This window comes from Hippocampus guttulatus, chromosome 9, assembly GCF_054856545.1.
Source record: "Hippocampus guttulatus isolate MCC_2025c chromosome 9, RoL_Hgut_1.0, whole genome shotgun sequence".
Classification (NCBI taxonomy): Eukaryota; Metazoa; Chordata; class Actinopteri; order Syngnathiformes; family Syngnathidae; genus Hippocampus; species Hippocampus guttulatus.
Window position 1 is genome coordinate 13,997,179 of NC_141269.1, and position 19,074 is coordinate 14,016,252.

The window sequence follows — 19,074 nt, forward strand, 5'->3', positions numbered from 1 at the left end:
GTCAAAACCCACATACATATTTCAAGATGCGTTATAATAGCAATACGGACGGTAAGTTGGAAAACTCGTCAAGCCACACGACCTTAAAGCTTGTCTCAAAAGAGACAGAGCTGTGCAAAAAACAAATACAGCACTAGGTGGCCGTTACTCTGTAGAAGATGACGTTGACTGAGTAAAAGGAAAGACGTCACACAAGGTCACGTTTAGCATTCGATCAAATTTCTCAGCGATGTTCACAGTTCAGCCGTCAGAGGGCGGAAAAAGACCTAACAACGAATATGATGAAACGAGAGTAATAAGAGAATTCTCTACCACATAAAGGGGTGTCAAACACAGTTTTGTGGAGGGCCTCATCATAGTTATGGCCGTTATAAACACAAATAAATGATCGCATCATATTAAATTCACACAACAAATATATGAATAAATGGTCGTGGAATCAAACGACTGGAAAAACTGTTAAAAATCGTATTACATTTATTTTAAAATGAGAATTGGAAACAAATGCTTGCAATATCTCAACATTTTTAAAAGTGAAGATAATGAGCAATGTTGGTATTTCAGCAAGAAACATGAACCGTTTTTCGCGGGCCACATAGAATGATGTGAATTTTCACCGAACCTAACATGGACCTGCATGTTTTCAGAAAGTGTGTGGGAGCCAGAGGTACCACACAAGTACAGGGAAATGTGTAAACTGCACGACTGGAAGAAGTGACATTCAAACCCAGAGCAGAACAACTGTCAGGTAGATCTGCTAACCGCAAGGCCATGTGCTCTCTGCAAAACAAAAACTTATTAGGTGTTTTTAAGACCAACACAAGTTAAAGGTACTGTATGACAAATTGCAAGGCTGGTGATGTCATGGCCCTCTGGGTTTTGTTACAGTGGAGTAGATAGTATTTGCCACTGGAGTGTTGCTCAGGTGAATGTCACGGACAGAGGAGTAGGAGCTATTTTCTTGAGGCTCAAGGTTGGAGTTATGCACCATTGAGATGCTGCTTGAGTCATGCTGGAAACTAACACTGGAATAGTGCACAAGGTCTGTTGGAGAGCTGATCATGGCATGTCCTGGGAGGGACTGCATCTGTATCTCCTCATACAGGTGATCGGCAGGATCTCTCTGTCGTGGATAAGAAAAGTGGGTGATGATGAGAGCTGTAGAATCGAGATAAAGACAGTAACAAACACACCCAACAAACCTCAATGTTGGGTCCACAGTGTGTCGCCTGCGCTGAAGATCCTCCTGCAGCACATCACATCAAAATAATTTGGAATGTTTGATGTCTGATAGTACATATGGCTCGGGTTGGGCACCACGAAGCTCCAGCGGCTAATTGTTGTGGACTAATTTGTTTCTGCTTTTGTTAATTTGTTTTCTGAACTGGTAATTTATTTAATACAATGTAAGTGTATTTCACAGTTTTTGGTTGTGCACTTATCAGCCACCATAATAAATGGATGAATGTTGCTGTACTTAACTGGGGAGCAGACTAACTGCTTACTTGGAATTGCAAAATACTAAATAAAGGAAAAAGTACAGTACTTTTAATAGATGATGACTTTATAAAAAGTACAGTACATACAAAAATACAAAACACTTATTTAAATGCATAAAAGTTAGATCGTTTTGATAAAGACTTAACAATCACAACCATTATGATTACTGACTGTAGAGTAATGACTGTAAAATGTGCTTGTGTGAGCCCAATGCTGTCCTCACCTTGTTTCCTGATGAGTTTGTATCTAAACACTGCAAGTATGAGCACAGGTACCGCCAACAATATTGAACACAGCAGAACAAGTACAGCCAGATTGATATCTGAAGTAAGACAGGAATGGGAGAGGACCATATCAATATGCGTGTGTACGCGCGCGCGCGCGTGTGTGTGTGCGTGTGCGTGTGCGTGTGCGTGTGTGTGTGTGTGTGTGTGTGTGTGTGTGTGTGTGTGTGTGTGCACGCGTAGCCAAAAACATAATATACTCACCTCTGACCATACTGTGTGTTGATGGTGTTGTCGATGAAGAAGACATAGATGGTTTTGGTCTCATCACTGGTGTTACTGTTACATGTACAACTGGACGTATTGGTTTTTTACTTTTGTTTCGTTCACCTGAATTAGAAGCACAGTACTCATCAGAACAGCACCGCTTTGTAACAACATCACTGATTGTAATCCACATTATTGAAAATGTAAACATACTCATGTTTTGCAGTTGCATAAATGTCCAGTCAACCATAACTATATTTTTGTTACAAAATGCATATTTTTAAACTGTATTCCATTACAGTTACAGGAAAAAACAATCCGATTATAGGTACAGTTATTAAAAACGAGTATCATTTAACACAGGGGTGCCCATTAGGTCGATCCTGATCTACCGGTAGATCTAAGACAGGTCCCAAGTAGATCCGAGGAGAAAAAGAAAAACAACCATTTGTGTGTCTTTGTACATGTTAGTAATATATTTTTTGTGTTAGTCGTCACCTTACCGTGGTGGAGGGGTTTGTGTGTCCCAATGATCCTAGGAGCTAAGTTGTCTGGGGCTTTATGCCCCTGGCAGGGTCACCCATGGCAAACAGGTTCTAGGTGAGGGGCCAGACAAAGCACGGCTCGAAGACCCCTTATGAAGAGGAAAATATATGGACCAAGGTTTCCCTTGCCCGGACGCGGGTCACCGGGGCCCCCCTCTGGAGCCAGGCCTGGAGGTGGGGCTCGTTGGCAAGCGCCTGGTGGCCGGGCCTACACCCATGGGGCCCGGCCGGGCACAGCCCGAAGAGGCAACGTGGGTCCCCCTTCCCATGGGCTCACCACCCATGAGAGGGGCCAAAGGGGTCGGGTGCAATGTGAGCTGGGCGGCAGCCAAAGGCGGGGACCCTGGCGGTCCGATCCTCGGCTGCAGAAGCTAGCTCTTGGGACATGGAATGTCACCTCTCTGGCAGGGAAGGAGCCCGAGCTGGTGTGTGAGGCAGAAAATTTCCGACTGGATATAGTCGGACTTGCCTCCACACACAGCCTGGGTTCTGATACCAGTTCTCTCGAGAGGGGTTGGACTCTCTTCCACTCTGGAGTTGCCCAAGGTGAGAGGCGCAGAGCAGGTGTGGGCATACTCATTGCCCCCCGGCTCAGTGCCTGTACATTGGGGTTCACACCGGTAGACGAGAGGGTTGCCTCCCTCCGCCTTCGGGTGGGTGGACGGGTCCTGACTGTTGTTTGTGCATATGCACCAAACAGCAGCTCAGCATACCCACCCTTCTTGGAGTCCTTGGAGGGTGTGCTGGAGAGTACTCCTGCTGGGGACTCCCTTGTTCTGCTGGGGGACTTCAATGCTCACGTGGGCAATGACAGTGAGACCTGGAGGGGCGTGATTGGGAGGAACGGCCCCCCCGATCAGAACTCGAGTGGTGTTTTGTTATTGGACTTCTGTGCTCGCCACGGATTGTCCATAACGAACACCTTGTTCAAACATAAGGGTGTCCATATGTGCACTTGGCACCAGGACACCCTAGGCCGCAGTTCGATGATCGACTTTGTAGTTGTATCATCGGATTTGCGGCCGCATGTTCTGGACACTCGGGTGAAGAGAGGGGCGGAGCTGTCAACTGATCACCACCTGGTGGTGAGTAGGCTCCGCTGGTGGGGGAAGATGCCGGTCCGTCCTGGCAGACCCAAACGTATTGTGAGGGTTTGTTGGGAGCGTCTGGCGGAATCCCCTGTCAGAAGGAGTTTCAACTCCCACCTCCGACAGAGCTTTTCCCATGTTCCGGGGGAGGCGGGGGACATTGAGCCCGAGTGGACCATGTTCCGTGCCTCTATTGTTGAGGCGGCCAATCTGAGTTGTGGCCGTAAGGTGGTTGGTGCCTGTCGTGGCGGCAACCCCCGTACTCGCTGGTGGACACCAGCAGTAAGGGATGCCGTCAAGCTGAAGAAGGAGTCCTATCGAGCCTTTATGGCCTGTGGGACCCCAGAGGCAGCTGACGGGTATCGACTGGCCAAGCGGAACGCAGCTTCGGTGGTCGCCGAGGCAAAAACCAGAGCGTGGGAAGAGTTCGGTGAGGCCATGGAAGCCGACTTCCGGACGGCTTCGAGGAAATTCTGGTCCACCATCCGACGTCTCAGGAGGGGGAAGCAGTGCACCACTAACACTGTGTACAGTGGGGATGGGGCGCTGCTGACTTCGACTCGGGACGTTGTGAATCGGTGGGCAGAGTACTTCGAAGACCTCCTCAACTCCACCAACACGCCTTCCTTGGAGGAAGCAGAGCCTGGGGACTCTGAGGTGGGCTCTCCTATCTCTGTGGTTGAAGTCACCGATGTGGTTAAAAAGCTCCTCGGTGGCAAGGCCCCGGGGGTGGATGAGATCCGCCCGGAGTTCCTCAAGGCTCTGGATGCTGTGGGGCTGTCCTGGTTGACACGCCTCTGCAACATCGCGTGGTCAACAGGGAGAGTGCCTCTGGATTGGCAGACCGGGGTGGTAGTCCCTCTTTTTAAAAAGGGGGACCGGAGGGTGTGTTCCAACTACAGAGGGATCACACTCCTCAGCCTCCCTGGTAAGGTCTATTCAGGGGTGCTGGAGAGGAGGGTCCGTCAGGAAGTCGAGCCTCAGATTGAGGAGGAGCAGTGTGGTTTTCGTCCCGGCCGTGGAACAGTGGACCAGCTCTACACCCTTAGCAGGGTCCTCGAGGGTATGTGGGAATTCGCCCAACCAGTCTACATGTGTTTTGTGGACTTGGAGAAGGCGTTTGACCGTGTCCCTCGGGGAGTTCTGTGGGGGGTGCTTCGTAGGTATGGGGTACCGAACCCCCTGATACGGGCTGTTCGGTCACTATACCACCGATGTCAGAGCTTGGTTCGCATTGCCGGCAGTAAGTCGGAATCGTTTCCAGTGGGGGTAGGACTCCGCCAAGGCTGCCCTTTGTCGCCGATTCTGTTCATAACCTTTATGGACAGAATTTCTAGGCGCAGCCGAAGCGTTGAGGGGATCCGTTTTGGGGGCCTCAGTATTGCATCCCTGCTTTTTGCAGATGATGTGGTGCTGTTGGCTCCTTCAAACGGGGCTCTCCAACTCTCACTGGAGCATTTCGCAGCCGAGTGTGAAGCGGTTGGGATGAAGATCAGCACCTCCAAATCTGAAACCATGGTCCTCAGTCGGAAAAGGGTGGAGTGTCCCCTCCGGGTTGGGGAGGAGATCTTGCCCCAAGTGGAGGAGTTCAAGTACCTTGGGGTCTTGTTCACGAGTGGGGGCAGGAGGGAGCGGGAGATCGACAGGCGGATCGGTGCAGCGTCTGCTGTGATGCGGACGTTGTATCGGTCTGTCGTGGTGAAGAAGGAGCTGAGCCAAAGGGCGAAGCTCTCAATTTACCGGTCGATCTACGTTCCAACCCTCATCTATGGTCACGAGCTATGGGTCGTGACCGAAAGAACGAGATCCCGGCTACAAGCGGCCGAAATGAGTTTTCTCCGCAGGGTGTCCGGGCTCTCCCTTAGAGATAAGGTGAGAAGCTCGGTCATCCGGGAGGGGCTCAGAGTCGAGCCGCTTCTCCTCCACATCGAGAGGAGCCAGATGAGGTGGCTTGGGCATCTGATTCGGATGCCCCCTGAGCGCCTCCCTGGTGAGGTGTTCCGGGCATGTCCCACCGGGAGGAGACCCCGAGGAAGACCCAGGACACGCTGGAGAGACTATGTCACCCAGCTGGCCTGGGAACGTCTCGGGATCCCCCGGGGAGAGCTGGAAGAAGTAGCTAGGGAGAGGGAAGTCTGGGCTTCCCTGCTAAAGCTGTTGCCCCCGCGACCCGGCCCCGGATAAGCGGTAGATGATGGATGGATGGATGGATACACTGCACCCTAATAATCTTATCAGTCTCATTTTCACTAAAAAAATATTTAAAAAATAAAATAAAGCAGGTAAATCTTTTTTTTAATTACGTCACCGGAAGTTATTAGCGCTCAGCAGTTTGCAATTGCAGCTTGTGATCAGAGCTGTTGCGCTCTATCTTTTATCGTCATGATTCTCATTCAGAGTTTGCTTTGTGTACAATTCACCGAGGGCACGAGCAAAGAATAGGAATCTAGGAGGGCCCAGGGAAGCACTTTAAAACGGTACGTGTGAGCTACAATAGTTAACAGGCTGCAAAAGTGCATCGCATGCCTCCGTTTCAGGCTGTTTCTCATCATGTCGTGCGCACGTGTGTGTGTGTGTGTGTGTGTGTGTGTGTGTGTGTGTGTGTGTGTGTGTGTGTGTGTGTGTGTGCGCGTGCGCCTGCGCGCGCCGGTAAGGGTATATCCCGGGAGGTTAGTTGATCGAAAAGTAGATCTTCGATCCAAAAAGTTTGGGCACCCCTGATTTAACAGGATTACATATTCCACGAAGACAGAATGACATCGTGGTTTATTTGAGCCCTCATAGGAACAAGAAGATAAATTGTTACAATTGTCTGTAGCTCAATTGGCCGCCGTGACTCCAGTCACTCGGCACGTTGTTGCTACACGGCTGTAATGCACAGATGAGGAGGTGGGAGAACTGACCATGTCGTGTGCTCCTCACAGGAGGAAGTGGTGATGCCGTTTGTAACGTACACACTGAAGGACTGATTTATCTTACCATTTCCAAGGGAAGGTTTGGGCTGTCAGAGTCTGTCTGGAATGTTTTTCTTTTCTTGTCCCAAGGGAATTTGGAACATGTTCCAAAACAGAACATGTTTGGAACATGTTCCAAATTCCCTTGCCACAAGAAAAGTACACGCTAGATGTTCTCCAAACGCTTTCGTGTTTTTTCATGTTACAAGAAAAGTACAGGCAAATGTCTGCCGACCATTTGGCAAACAATACGATCTTGAACGAGAATGCAACATTCGCCACCTTCGAAAACACTCGCAGTTGTTCTCAGGTCAATGCGATCGGGGTTTAAGCCCCGATCCCACTGAGGGCAAAAGATTGCGACTGTTGGCGAAGGTAGAAACATGTGTAAAGAAAGAGGTCCAAACGGCTTGTCGTCCTATTGCTTTGTGAGGACAACAATAAACACTATGACTGACAATGTGTCACTTCTACTCACCAACATGAAGTTGCACTTTGGTGTATTCACTTTGGTTCCTGTTTGTCTTAAAGATACACCAATATGTTCCAGAGTCTTCTTTGCCCAGGTCACTGATGTACACCGAAAAATGTTTTTTTCTTTCATTTACTCTCAACGCTTTGGTTTTCTTCGTCTTTCTCTTGCAACTGAGAGGGTTATCTCCTTTGCACAAGAATTGATCATCCTTGTCATGGTTGCTTGAGTAGGGGCACTGGATTTGGACAGATTCTCCAACCTGTTTGGATATTACTGTTGCTTCCAAGTCTTCCCAGTCTGAAAAGAAATCAACATCAATGTCGCCCCTTTGCTGCAAAGACACATCTTGGGAATCAAGAATTTAGACCCTTGGCCTCTTTGGATGTAATTTTGGATTGTCTCTGCAATTTTGTTTTTTAACCCAGAAGAACATTTCATAGGTCAATTATGTTTGAGAGAGGGCCTGCTTCACCCACTCTGCTGTTGTTTATTACAAAGGTTTTGTAATCAGGCCGAAGTCTGGGGTCCATAGAATTGTTAAAAGTATGTTAACACAGTGATTGATTAATTTGATTGACTTGTGGTCCAAGACATATATGTGCATTTAGTAAATAAGGGTGTCATTCAAATGGGATATCTCTATCAATACACGATTCACATATGTGCCATGTGCAATATATACAGTTGTCAGTCCTTTTCATCAGACACAAGTATCACTGTGTTAACATCATTGGTCCATTCGTAGATCAAAGACTTGTGAATTTTGCTGTTCGGCTCCTGGTTAGGGAGTATGCATGGTGTGCAAACAGGTTCTGAAACATTGAACAGGTGAATGTGCATTTAGAGGTGTGGACAACAATTATTGACAGAAGAAAATTTCGAAAGGAATTTAGTTTAAAACGTATTCATACTTGCACATGATCAAAGGCAGGGGTTAAGTAGGAGTAATTCATAAATACCGATCCATCCATCCATTTGCTTTTCCCGGGAGCTTATCCCAGTTTACGATTGGGTGAAGCTCCCTGAAGATGTAGCACTAAGCACAACACGAGGTTTATCAAAATGCAGGTTTTATTCCTTGGCAGCCACTGAGAATTGGTCACAAACAAAGATATACAACAAATAAATAAATACAAATGGCAGTTACAATCGTGTAAGCTTTTGTTAAATTGTTAATTGTTATCATTTTATATTTGAGCATTACTGTATATTCTTTTATGTTACAGTTACCTAAATTATATTCTGTTTAATCATTGCTGAAATATTCTTATGTTGCTTGCATCTGATTGGCGAAAAAAGCAGGAAGTGTTTTGGTTACCTGAAAGAGGCGTACTCGTTCGAGAGTTACGGAGCAGACGTTGGAAAATAAAAAGCTCTGTTCAAACGAAGTCCATCTCTCCTTTTTGCCCATTCCGAACGTAGAGCCATCCATCCAAAACCTACGAACCCCTCAACTTACAATAGTTTACTATTTAAAGACAATAGTTCTAAAGACAATCGATTCGACAAACGGCGCACAAACCTCTGGGCTCACACCCACAAGCCGGGTCACCCTCTTCCTTCGTTTAGTCAGTACAGCAGTTAGCTATTCTTTGGCATTATCGTTTCATAATGTTTGTGCAGAGTTCACAAAGTAGTCGTAATCGTCCGTCTGAATGCGCTTTGGGAAATGTACTGCGGAACGCTTCTAAGTTACAATTGGTTCCTGTTCCTGCTAAGAATTACCACGAGATGGCGTAGGAACACTAACAAGGCAAACAACTCAACGGGGAATACCAGTGGTTAGCACGTCGGCTTCACAGTGCAGAGGTACCGGGTTCGATTCCAGCTCCGGCCTCCCTGTGTGGAGTTTGCATGTTCTCCCCGGGCCTGCGTGGGTTTTCTCCGGGTGCTCCGGTTTCCTCCCACATTCCAAAAAACATGCATGGCAGGCTGATTGGATGCTCTAAATTGTCCCTAGGTGTGAGTGTGGGCGTGGATGGTTGTTCGTCTCTGTGTGCCCTGCGATTGGCTGGCAACCGATTCAGGGTGTCCCCCGCCTACTGCCCGAAGACAGCTGGGATAGGCTCCAGCACCCCCCGCGACCCTAGTGAGGATCAAGCGGTTCGGAAAATGGATGGATGGATGGATGGATGTTAACGATGGGGGCGGCCAGCACGCCGACTTCACAGTGCAGGGGTAACGGGTTCGATTCCAACTCCGGCCTCCCTGTGTGGAGTTTGCATTGCAGTTCTTCCTGGGCCTGCCTGGGCATTATCCGGGTGCTCCGGTTTCCTCCCACATTCCAAAAACATGCATGGAAGGCTGATTGAACACTCCAAATTGTCCAAAGTGTGTGTGTGTGGGCGTGGATGGTTGTGCGTCTCTTTGTGCTCTGTGACTGGCTGGCAACCGTTTCAGGGTGTCCCCCGCCTACTGCCCGAAGACAGCTGGGATAGGCTCCAGCACACCCCGCGACCCTAGTGAGGATCAAGCGGTTCGGAAAATGAATGAATGTTAACGATGGGCAAGAGGCGAACAGCACCCTGCACGAGTTGCCAGTTAGTCACAGGGCGTGTATGTAGAGATACAGTAAGTACACAATCATTCAAACACACTTTCACACCATCAGCGAGTGGGAACTAAACCCACCTGCACGAAAAGCAGGCTTCAGAATCACTTCACTACATCATCAATGACTGTTCTTAAATAAAGCATTTTTGGGTGTGATTTTATGTTTAAAATCATCACAAGTCATACTGTCTTTAATCAAATCATGCCAAATTTTTCATGTGTTGCTTCAAGATAAGATAGGAAAACCTTCATTTGTCTCACCACGGAGAAATTCCCAATTTATATTGTTTAATTGTACTCACGTGTATCACCGATTGCTTGAGAACCACTTTTGCCTCCTGTCACTGTCAATAGAAGCGCCGTGGCTGAGAAAACATAATTTTTGCATATGTTAATGATGGCACTGCAGGAATAGACATTTGAATACGTCGAAAACCAGAACCAAAACCATATTCATTTACCAACAATAAAATCAAAACAAAATTACCTGTCATGATGTCAATGGAAACTTTTAATGTTCTTGCCATTCCTTTTATGATTTGTTTGATCCAATTCTTGTTTTTGAATCAATAAATAGCTATGCACTCTGTCATATGTGGCACTACATAAAAGGTGTTACGATCTGTTATATTCTCTCTCATCACAAATCCGTATGAAAACATGTACAGCTTGTCTTTTCTGCACCCAACTTAAAATATTTGCATGGTGTTTTTAAAATAAGGATGTGACTCCTGTTGTGAATCAGAAATTGAAACAGAAGTAACCGAGGTGGTAAGAATAACAGCAAAAGGACAACAGGCAAATACTTTGTTTATTTCATGATATATTAAAGTATGTGGGGCTAAGTTATTTGATCAAACATAGAATACACAATCGTAACTTTGTCATGAGACTGCAGCAGACTGGTGATGTGTACTTTGTTCAAACATTGCAGTACACTGCTGATTCATCTGTGAAGACAATGGTGGAGTATGTCACGTTTTTAGGCTGATTAGAGACCTGGCTTCTGTCCATGTGGTTTGTGTGGCTGACAGTGGAATAGAGGAGGGTGTCTGGAGAAATCGGGGAGTCATGAGATTTGATGATATCCTGGTTTTGAGCAGCAGATGACTGAGGTGTGCCAGATGATTTTAACTTTTCTTCGGAAACCGTTGCATAGTTTAGGGCTGTGTCCTTTTCTTTTCCTGTGGGGGAAAACAATGCACCACATTGACATGATTTCAAGCTGTACTTATTGTGATTTGCAAATATTGTTATAATTGAAGATTAGAGATATGTGTAATAAACTACAGAGTGAAATTATGAATATGTTTAATTTGTATGTACAGTATATTTATATTTATTTAGTGTGGTTGTAGTATGTAGGACTGTAAAACTGCACTGCATCAAGTGCTGCACAATTGCTAAAACACTAAAGCCTTCTCTGAACCAAATTCATAGTTGTCTCAATCCATTTTCAAATCAAACACTATTTTGACCAAACCCTAAACGCTGTTCAGGTACAGTACTTAGCTTCTCATTCTCATTCACCTAACATATTTGCGACACTGTGACATACTTGCGTTGCAATATTCTAAATTCAAAATGAGAGCACAACTCCAGCACAGCTGTCAAGTTTTAGACACAGCAACTCAAAATTGATGATACAAGTTTCCAATAGGACGGCCCGGTGGGCCAGTGGTTAGTGCGTCGACCTCACAGTGCAGAGGTCGTGGGTTCGATCTCAGCTCCGGCCTTTCTGTATGGAGTTTGCATGTTCAGCCCGTACCTTAGGTGTGAGTGTGAGAGCGAATGGTTGTTTGTCTTTGTGTGCCATGCCACATTGGCTGGTAACCGGTTTAGGGTGTCCCCTGCCTACTGCCCAAAGTCAGCTGGGATAGGCTCCAGCACGCCCCACAACCCTTGTGAGGATAAAGCAGTTCAGAAAATGGATGGATGGATGGAAGTTTTCAATAATGTGATCAAACAAACCAATCGTCTAGAATAAAATCTATTTCAGGTGACAAAAAACAGAACCACACAGAGAGGCAAAGGTATTTGTATGAGTGGTGGAGGAAGGGGACAAGCAAGACCAAGACCAATCATCAATGATGACACTATTGTACACCATGTCCTGTTCATGGGATGACAATGGCAGATGCTGGGCAAAGAGTCCAATCACGTTAGAGCAGATTCCATGGCCAACAACATCAGGACATCAGAGAGGACAACAACTAATTGTCTCTTGTTTGCACAACATTTGGCATACTATACTGTAAGTACTGTAATGCTCATTAGAACAGTAGTTTTTCTCGTGTACTGTATATTTGGAAGTGCCCTGTTCTCTTAATAAAATTAAATAACAAAATGACAGTGGAAGGACGGCACACGGCAGTGTTGCAAGGCTCTCCCCAAACTGAGAGTGTCATCTTCGGACCCCTTCAAGTCTGTTTCTGTTCCTACAATATCAAGCCCGGTGTGCTTTCCAACCACCCCGATTTTAAGCCAAGACTCTGTTCGGTTCCACCCCACAAAGCCTAGTAAATTACTAAAAGAAAGAAAATTCAACCCATGCATACAGCTAGACTGTACTTTGCACTAGAATTGCGCTGGGAATGAAAATAGGGTCCTCTGTGTCATTCATACCAGGATGTGTGCTAATCTTCCCTTTTTGCTGTGTGAAGTAGATGAGAAGAATGAGTGCCGTGGCTAGTGTGATTACTCCGAGACTTGCTCCGATGTACAATGGCGTCACTGCAAAAAAAGACAAAATTAGTTCTCAGAAGTATGTGTTTTACACATACAGGTTTGGTGGCCAAGTAATAATAACTTACTCGAGGATGAAGTACTTGGAGGAACTTGCTCAGGAGACTCTGTTGTTGACTCGTCTTCCTTGGGCTCCTCTGTTGTTGGCTTGTCTTCCTTGGGCTCCTCTGTTGATCCTTAAAAAAATACAAAATGGAAATAGGGAAACAAGCAAAAAGATGACCCATAAAAGAATTAATGCATTCAGCATGTCTTTCATTTGATCAATTCCTTTGTCTGATCCTTACTTTATTGACTTTGACCGATGAAATGGCAATTTGTGACAATGAGAGGGAAATAGATTGATGATATTCGTTTACTTTCTGAGCTCCATTTTAATGCCCAGTGCAAGTTCGGTGCAAGGTGCGGACTAAGTCTGTGCAGAGTTGGGTGTACTTCAAAAAGTGCACCCAAACATTGTGGGGATGAACACAGATACCTTAACTTGTTTCGTCCATCCATCCATTTTCTGATCCGCTTTATCCTCACAAGGGTCGCAGGGGTTGCTGGAGCCTATCCCACCAGTCTTTGGGCAGTAGGCGGGGTCACCCTCAGCCGGTTGCCAGCCAATCGCAGGGCACACAGGGACAATTTAGAGTGTTCAATCAGCCTGTCATGCATGTTTTTGGAATGTGGGAGGAAACCGGAGTACCCGGAGAAAACCCACGCAGGCTCGGGGAGAACATGCAAACTCCACACAGGAAGGCCAGACCCAGGATCGAACCCACGACCTCTGCACTGTGAGGTCGACGCACTAATCACTGGGTTACTGGGCCGCCTGACTTGTTTCAATGGTTCAAAATGTACCAAAGCGACTGAGAAGAAGTGTAAACTTGTCAGGCTCACTGATAGTGTTCATCATGGCGGAAGAATGAAATGATTTGCTCGTGTCTCGGAGCACGTCGAGCACAGATCTGTGAAGTGGTCACTTGGATATCAAATGTGTCTGTGATCTTAAGAATAACTATTGTTAAATGAATAGCTTTCTCACAATGTCATTAAAAACTGTACAAAACCCCATTATGGTAGTTACAACAGGGGGTCACCGAAGGGGGTCTTTGAGCTTTGGCGTCAGCAAAACAGTTTCAGATAAATTTGTGTTGTGTCATGTATTTTTTATTTTTATTTGTTATTTTTAAATAAAATGCATAGCTGCATAGAGCACACCAATAAAACAAACCATGATAAACCATTACTTCCCCCTCCTTTTGCTTTGGGCCAATAAAAAGCTCTGACAAGACTGTGTCTCGTCGCATAATTTGTGTCATCCTTGCATCAGTCATTTTAATCATGACTCACTTGGCACAAACCATTTCTCGAGCTAAGGGGTGGGCAACTCCGCTTTCCTTCATGTTTTAGATGTTTCACATTATTTTTTTTTATTTTTTATGGGGGGGTCAAAAATCAGCCAATCAAGTCTCACTGGCAGCCATGACAGCCATCGACATTCTGTTCATATGTCTACACACTCAGCACCGTGCTCAGACACGTTTGACATTTGGATTTCTTAATTTATCACTGTTTTGGTACACATTTTAATCTTGAAAACTGTCATGTTGCCTTTATAACTGCGTGTGTTGGACAGGGGAGTGCAGGAATCATAACAAAAATCAATAAACACTCAAACGCCTCCTGATGGGAAGACAATGTGAGCCCCTATTAATAATATTAATAGCCTCTATTGCATATTTCTCAAATTGTATTAATTTTGGTTTAGATCTGACATGTTTTGATATTTTTCTTTGAGACCCAGGCGGGAACTCAACAGAAGCAATTTACTGTACATCAGTTTTATATTTCGTGAGACTCCTTCTGACTCCGAATAGAATACACTGTTGTTGTCTCCTGCTATATTTTAGAGAGATGGATGCTATCGCTATGCGTTCGACTAGCAACCGGAAGTTAGCGCGTCTCCATAGCCCAAATGTGTAAATGGTGCGTGCATGTAGTCCATTCCAGTAATAATACATTTTGGTTGCATTTTTATAAATAAAAACTTAATATGGCATTTAGGAGTCCACATGGTAGTTACTGTTTCTTTAGTTGGTGTGAAAGAGTATGAAGGGGTCCTTTAAAAATGTTTTCCCATGTCGGAGGTCCCCGAACCAAAAAAGATTCGATAGTGCAGAGCTACCTGTACCTAATAAAGAGATTTTAAGTGTAGACTTGTTTATCCACTCACCTTCTCTGACCGTGAGGACAACCTTTTGGTATGTATCCAGACCAACTCTTTCCCATCCACACCAGTAGGTCCCAGCATCCTGCTTTGTCAGATGAAAGATTGTAACATAAAAGATGTTTCTCGCATCTACTATGCTGTATTTCTCTTGAGAATACCATTCCCTGCTTTTTATTAAGACATCTTTATCATGTCTACAGACTGCATTGCAGAAGTATTTGACATTATCAAATGCACTGTCGTGAGAGCATGTTATTGTTATGTCCTTCCCAGATACTCCTGTCACTTCAACCACCGTGTTTGCTCTCCCTGCACCAAACACAGAAAAGACACCACTTATATAACTTACTTTGTAACTTGCAATTCAATGGGTGACAGTACAGAAAATCGACAACAACAACAAAAGAAAAAAAAACACGTAAAATGAGTTCTTTGTTACCTTGCATGAGAAATGCCATGACAAGGAAAAGTATCTCCATGCTTTCTTGCATCGGTTCGTTTTTACTTTTGGTCTCGTCCAGCTCTTGGTTGCCCTTGGTTGGTTCCTCTTTGCTGCACTTCCTCTGTCAACATCTGCCTCTGAAAAACGTGAGAAGAGCATGCGAAAATTCTTCCGTATCCTGATGTAAATGCAGGCACCAGGCTCCTTGCACCTGATTGCCAATCTGTCAAACTGCTCTTCACCACACGAGACTTTCCCATTTTTTAACATTTTTTATATATATATATATATATGAGAAATGCCATGACAAGGCTTGTCCTCCCATATATATATATATACAGTATATACATATATATATATATATATATATATATATATATATATATATACTGTGTGTGTGTGTGTGACTCTCTCTATGCTCCTTGAATACAACTTTCTTGGGATGCAAAATTTTTTTAAACACAACGCTTTGCGACTCCCTACAGAAGATTTGGTTTCACTTTCAGGTGGTGAGCATTAGATGTGGACAAGTTGGCTCCTGAAAGAGGAAGCGGGGTAGCGCATGGACATATAAGGAGATGCTTCCTCATTCCTGCATGAGACTACCTTAGCACACACAGTAGACTTGGAGAAGCTTGAAAGTGATGGGAGTATCTTCAATAATCATAATGCTACATATTCAAGGTAGGCTACGTGCTCTGCTTATTTTTAAAGTACAGTACATTGGTTTAAACTGTTAATCAAAACACAATAACGCAACATTAACAATTTCTTTTGATGGACCGCTGTGGTCAGTTTGAAAACCAATTCTCTAATTCAGGGGTGGATAACTCCGGTCCTCAAGGGCCCCTGTCCAGCATGATTTGGATGGCTTACATCTCCAACACACCTGATTCAAATGATGAGCTCATCAGCAAGCTCTTAGGAGCCTGATAACCATCCGGGAAGGTCAACGCATTGTACTTAGATGTAACTATCCTCATGGTGAGCAAAGTAAAGCACAGTTCTTCAGCCCAATTGAAGACAACATGCTTTCCAAATACCTGATATCAACGGAACCATACAATACCTTGGTGGAAGGAGGAAGGTTTTTCTCTTTTGGCTCACACCAGTGGAGGCTTTTTCATTGTCAGGATGGATCAATTCCTCCCAAACGACAGTGGCATATACGTGTGTGGTGTCCATGGTTACCTTAACTCAAGTCATTACAATTTCATACAATTAAATGTTTCCACATTTAAAGTATACAGTAGTGCTGCCCAATTGTCCAGTGGTTAGCGCGTCGACCTCACAGTGCAGAGGTACAGGATTCAATTCCAGCTCCGGCTTCCCTGTGTGAAGTTTGCATGTTCTCCCCGGGCCTGAGTGGATTTTCTCTGGGTACTCCGGTTTCCTCCCACATTCCAAAAACATGCATAGCAGGCTGATTGAACACTCGAAATTGTCCCAAAGGGTGAGCGTCAGCACGGATGGTTGTTCGTCTGTGTGTGCCCTGCGATTGGCTGGCAACCGGTTCAGGGTGTCTGCCCGAAGACAGCTGGGATAGGCTCCAGCACCCCCGCAACCTTTGTGAGGATAAGCGGATCGGAAAATAGATAAATGAATGAATGAAGTATACAATGTGTTATATCCCATTTACTGGTGAGGAAAAGTGTGAAAAGCAGGTACAGTAATGGAAAACAGATCTCCAAAAATCTTGCACCTAGGTGGATATGTTTGTCCGACCACATTGTGGCAAATGTCAGTTTCAGCAGCAAGCAGTGTCAGTTTTTACAAGAACAAGGCAGTAGATACCATAGAAGCCACACACTATGACAATTATCTCTCTCACATGACACTTAACTCTTAGCCCAAGCACCTCTGTATGTAGTTGTTCTTTAATTTTAACATTTGATGTTTGGTGTATTTTTCTTTTCTAGTAAACGGAACATTGGCCACTCCAAAAAACATCATTGTGGAGAGTAAGTAAGAGACGTAACACAGCTAGTGCTATCATTGGAGTAAAATACTACTCAGCCTCAATGTACACTGTATGTAAATGTCTTCAATTTTCACTGACAGGAGAATCATTTGATTATTTTTTTGCTATTGTTACGTACGCATCAAGTTATTATTTATTTTGTTTGGAAGCCAGAATCAAGAAATTGAAATTCACCACACTACATTGAGGTTTGATTTGGGCAGACAAGAAATCAATTAGCACAACTAAAATTACTGTTATGCATGAATGCAAGGCTAGAAATAAAAATGCGTATTTTGTGACTAATATGAACACATAGACTTGTAGAGTGGCCACTCACCTCGTCCAAGAAGCCGCAGACATTTTTTATGACACCATGTCTGGTAATATAGCACAGTGAATGACAAGAATAACTCTCACATTATATTGTCATTTTTTTATTGTTTAATTATGTCCCTGGAATTAACCCGCAACCCCCCCCCCCCCCCCCCAAAAAACCCCATAAAATATGATCCTCTATGTTACGAAGTTGCTCCTCAAATGATGTCACTGGTGATCAAAAATGCTTATTTCGAGCCTTGGAATGAGTCCTGCTGAAAGATGAGTTGTCGTTTTTCTTTCTTGCAGAGGCTAACCCAATGCTATTTGTGGCTGCGGTGGTGTGTACAGTTGCCATATGTGTGTGTCTATATACACTCATTTTGCTGGTGACTATGAAACCCCAGCGGATCATCCCACAACAGAATAGAGAGGTTTGTTCACAGTGAAACACGCATTGCTTGGAATTATCTTGAATCGAATTCAATGAAAATAGAGCTCTCCAAAATCTGAACTGGGAATCCTGCAAATTTCTGATTGGCCTCTCGCATATTCCAACAAAAATATACATGATATGATGCATTGTTATTTTTTTCAGTAAAACAATCATCGAAATTTTCTGGATTTTCTTTTTCCATTTAAATTGTCAGTGTGTTTAATGCTGCAAGATGTCGCACAAATTTTATGTGAAAAAATGTCACAAGAAAGCAGGCAATTTTCTTTGAGTATATCACACGCATAGTAAGAATTTGCTTTGCTTTGTCACAACACGATAACAACAGCATAAATAAGATTAGCCTTTTTTTTCTTTAAGTATCTGTAACCGCCTGGCATGTCCTATGTTGACCTGAGGTATAACAAATTGGTTTTAACATGTTTGTTAAATATCAGCTCAAGCGGGCCATATGTTGCCCTCATTAAAAAAAAAAAAGGTTTGACGTCCCTGCTCTAAGATTTGTGCCCATCAAACAGATGTCATCCGACTATGTGACCATGATGCCTGCTGTTATAAGTGAGGGTCACTTTGGGGACTCAAGTCCGGAGTGTATCGCTCATTCGGATGCACCAAAAGACCTCACGGAGGAGAATCAAGAGTCCGGAGGCCGTCTCAGCACCAGTGAATACCTCGACTTAGATCTCAGCCAAGTGGAGGAGCATGTCTATTATAATCTCCATGAAAAGAAAATGCCAAAACAGAAACACCTGGGCACTGAAGACTGCTAATCTCTGGTTAGGAATTTGAGAAGAAAATGCAAATCCAAAATCATCTCTTAAATTAAATCCTCCACCACAGAGTTTTCATTGTGGACTTTGTGGATGGTTTCAACGATGACATTGTGATTGCTGTATTGTTTTGTTTGCCGATTTTTGCTAATTTGATGGTTGGTACACCCTACACAGCCCATTTGACTGCTGTGGTGGAAAATTGTACACAATCCTAAATTGATTTCTCTACATTCTTTACTATGTAACGTTTGTGACTCGCTTCATACCGACCAATGACTGATTAGAAAGTTGAGAATGTTTGTGGTTTGGGGGTGAGTTCCCAAATGATCTAGTCCGAGGATGACATTTGTGGGCGAAAAGAAAACACTGGTATTCAGATAGCATAGTTCCATTTTTAGTGAAGGTAATGGGGCGTGACTTACTAAAAAGTCTTGTTTTAAAGTTACTGGTAATCCAAAGCAATTCACCTGCAATGTAGATTTGCAGAAGTGAAAGTTCTCTGTTCTCTTTCCCATATGACGTGTTGAGTATAGTCAAAAGGTTGGCTTGTGAAAACAG

At 44.4% G+C, this 19,074-nt stretch overlaps 3 protein-coding genes across 5 annotated transcripts; 1 reads left to right on the top strand and 2 right to left on the bottom strand.

The window, feature by feature from the left end:
- Window positions 1-459: 459 nt before the first annotated feature.
- On the bottom strand, window positions 460-10,296 carry LOC147200442 (uncharacterized). Its single transcript, XM_086120164.1, has 7 exons — window positions 10,094-10,296; window positions 9,909-9,971; window positions 7,057-7,350; window positions 1,989-2,114; window positions 1,724-1,822; window positions 1,203-1,246; window positions 460-1,123 (listed from the first exon to the last, which is right to left on the bottom strand). The coding sequence occupies exons 1-7, from the start codon at window positions 10,131-10,133 to the stop codon at window positions 863-865; spliced, it is 927 nt and encodes a 308-aa protein (XP_085976290.1). The 5' UTR covers window positions 10,134-10,296; the 3' UTR covers window positions 460-862.
- A 103-nt stretch (window positions 10,297-10,399) lies between these two features.
- Window positions 10,400-16,287, bottom strand: LOC147200443 (uncharacterized). Of its 3 annotated transcripts, XM_086120165.1 has the most exons (6): window positions 16,081-16,287; window positions 15,009-15,148; window positions 14,573-14,878; window positions 12,420-12,527; window positions 12,232-12,339; window positions 10,400-10,790 (listed from the first exon to the last, which is right to left on the bottom strand). In XM_086120165.1, exons 2-6 carry the CDS (start codon window positions 15,058-15,060, stop codon window positions 10,528-10,530), a joined length of 837 nt encoding a protein of 278 aa, XP_085976291.1. In that variant the 5' UTR covers window positions 15,061-15,148; window positions 16,081-16,287; the 3' UTR covers window positions 10,400-10,527. The 3 variants fall into 3 exon arrangements, with proteins under 3 accessions (XP_085976291.1, XP_085976293.1, XP_085976292.1); XM_086120167.1 differs by lacking the exon at window positions 16,081-16,287 and having other exon boundaries at window positions 14,573-14,651; window positions 15,009-15,535; XM_086120166.1 differs by lacking the exon at window positions 16,081-16,287 and having other exon boundaries at window positions 14,573-14,654; window positions 15,009-15,535.
- LOC147200444 (uncharacterized) lies at window positions 15,524-18,622 on the top strand. The gene is made up of 4 exons (XM_086120168.1): window positions 15,524-15,695; window positions 16,931-16,972; window positions 17,599-17,723; window positions 18,262-18,622. Exons 1-4 carry the CDS (start codon window positions 15,656-15,658, stop codon window positions 18,511-18,513), a joined length of 459 nt encoding a protein of 152 aa, XP_085976294.1. The 5' UTR covers window positions 15,524-15,655; the 3' UTR covers window positions 18,514-18,622.
- Window positions 18,623-19,074: the final 452 nt, after the last annotated feature.

Coding starts and splice junctions, on each gene's coding strand:
- LOC147200444 (XM_086120168.1), top strand. CDS start 15,656: ATGGGAGTATCTTCAATAATCATAATGCTACATATTCAAG. Junction 15,696..16,930: donor CATAATGCTACATATTCAAG/GTAGGCTACGTG, acceptor TTTCTTTTCTAG/TAAACGGAACATTGGCCACT. Junction 17,724..18,261: donor TCCCACAACAGAATAGAGAG/GTTTGTTCACAG, acceptor CCCATCAAACAG/ATGTCATCCGACTATGTGAC.
- LOC147200442 (XM_086120164.1), bottom strand. CDS start 10,133: ATGGCAAGAACATTAAAAGTTTCCATTGACATCATGACAG. Junction 9,972..10,093: donor TTCCATTGACATCATGACAG/GTAATTTTGTTT, acceptor ATGTTTTCTCAG/CCACGGCGCTTCTATTGACA. Junction 2,115..7,056: donor CAAAGTGCAACTTCATGTTG/GTGAGTAGAAGT, acceptor CTTCTAATTCAG/GTGAACGAAACAAAAGTAAA.
- LOC147200443 (XM_086120165.1), bottom strand. CDS start 15,060: ATGCAAGAAAGCATGGAGATACTTTTCCTTGTCATGGCATTTCTCATG. Junction 14,879..15,008: donor CATGGCATTTCTCATGCAAG/GTAACAAAGAAC, acceptor TGTTTGGTGCAG/GGAGAGCAAACACGGTGGTT. Junction 12,340..12,419: donor TCCAAGTACTTCATCCTCGA/GTAAGTTATTAT, acceptor CTTTTTTTGCAG/TGACGCCATTGTACATCGGA.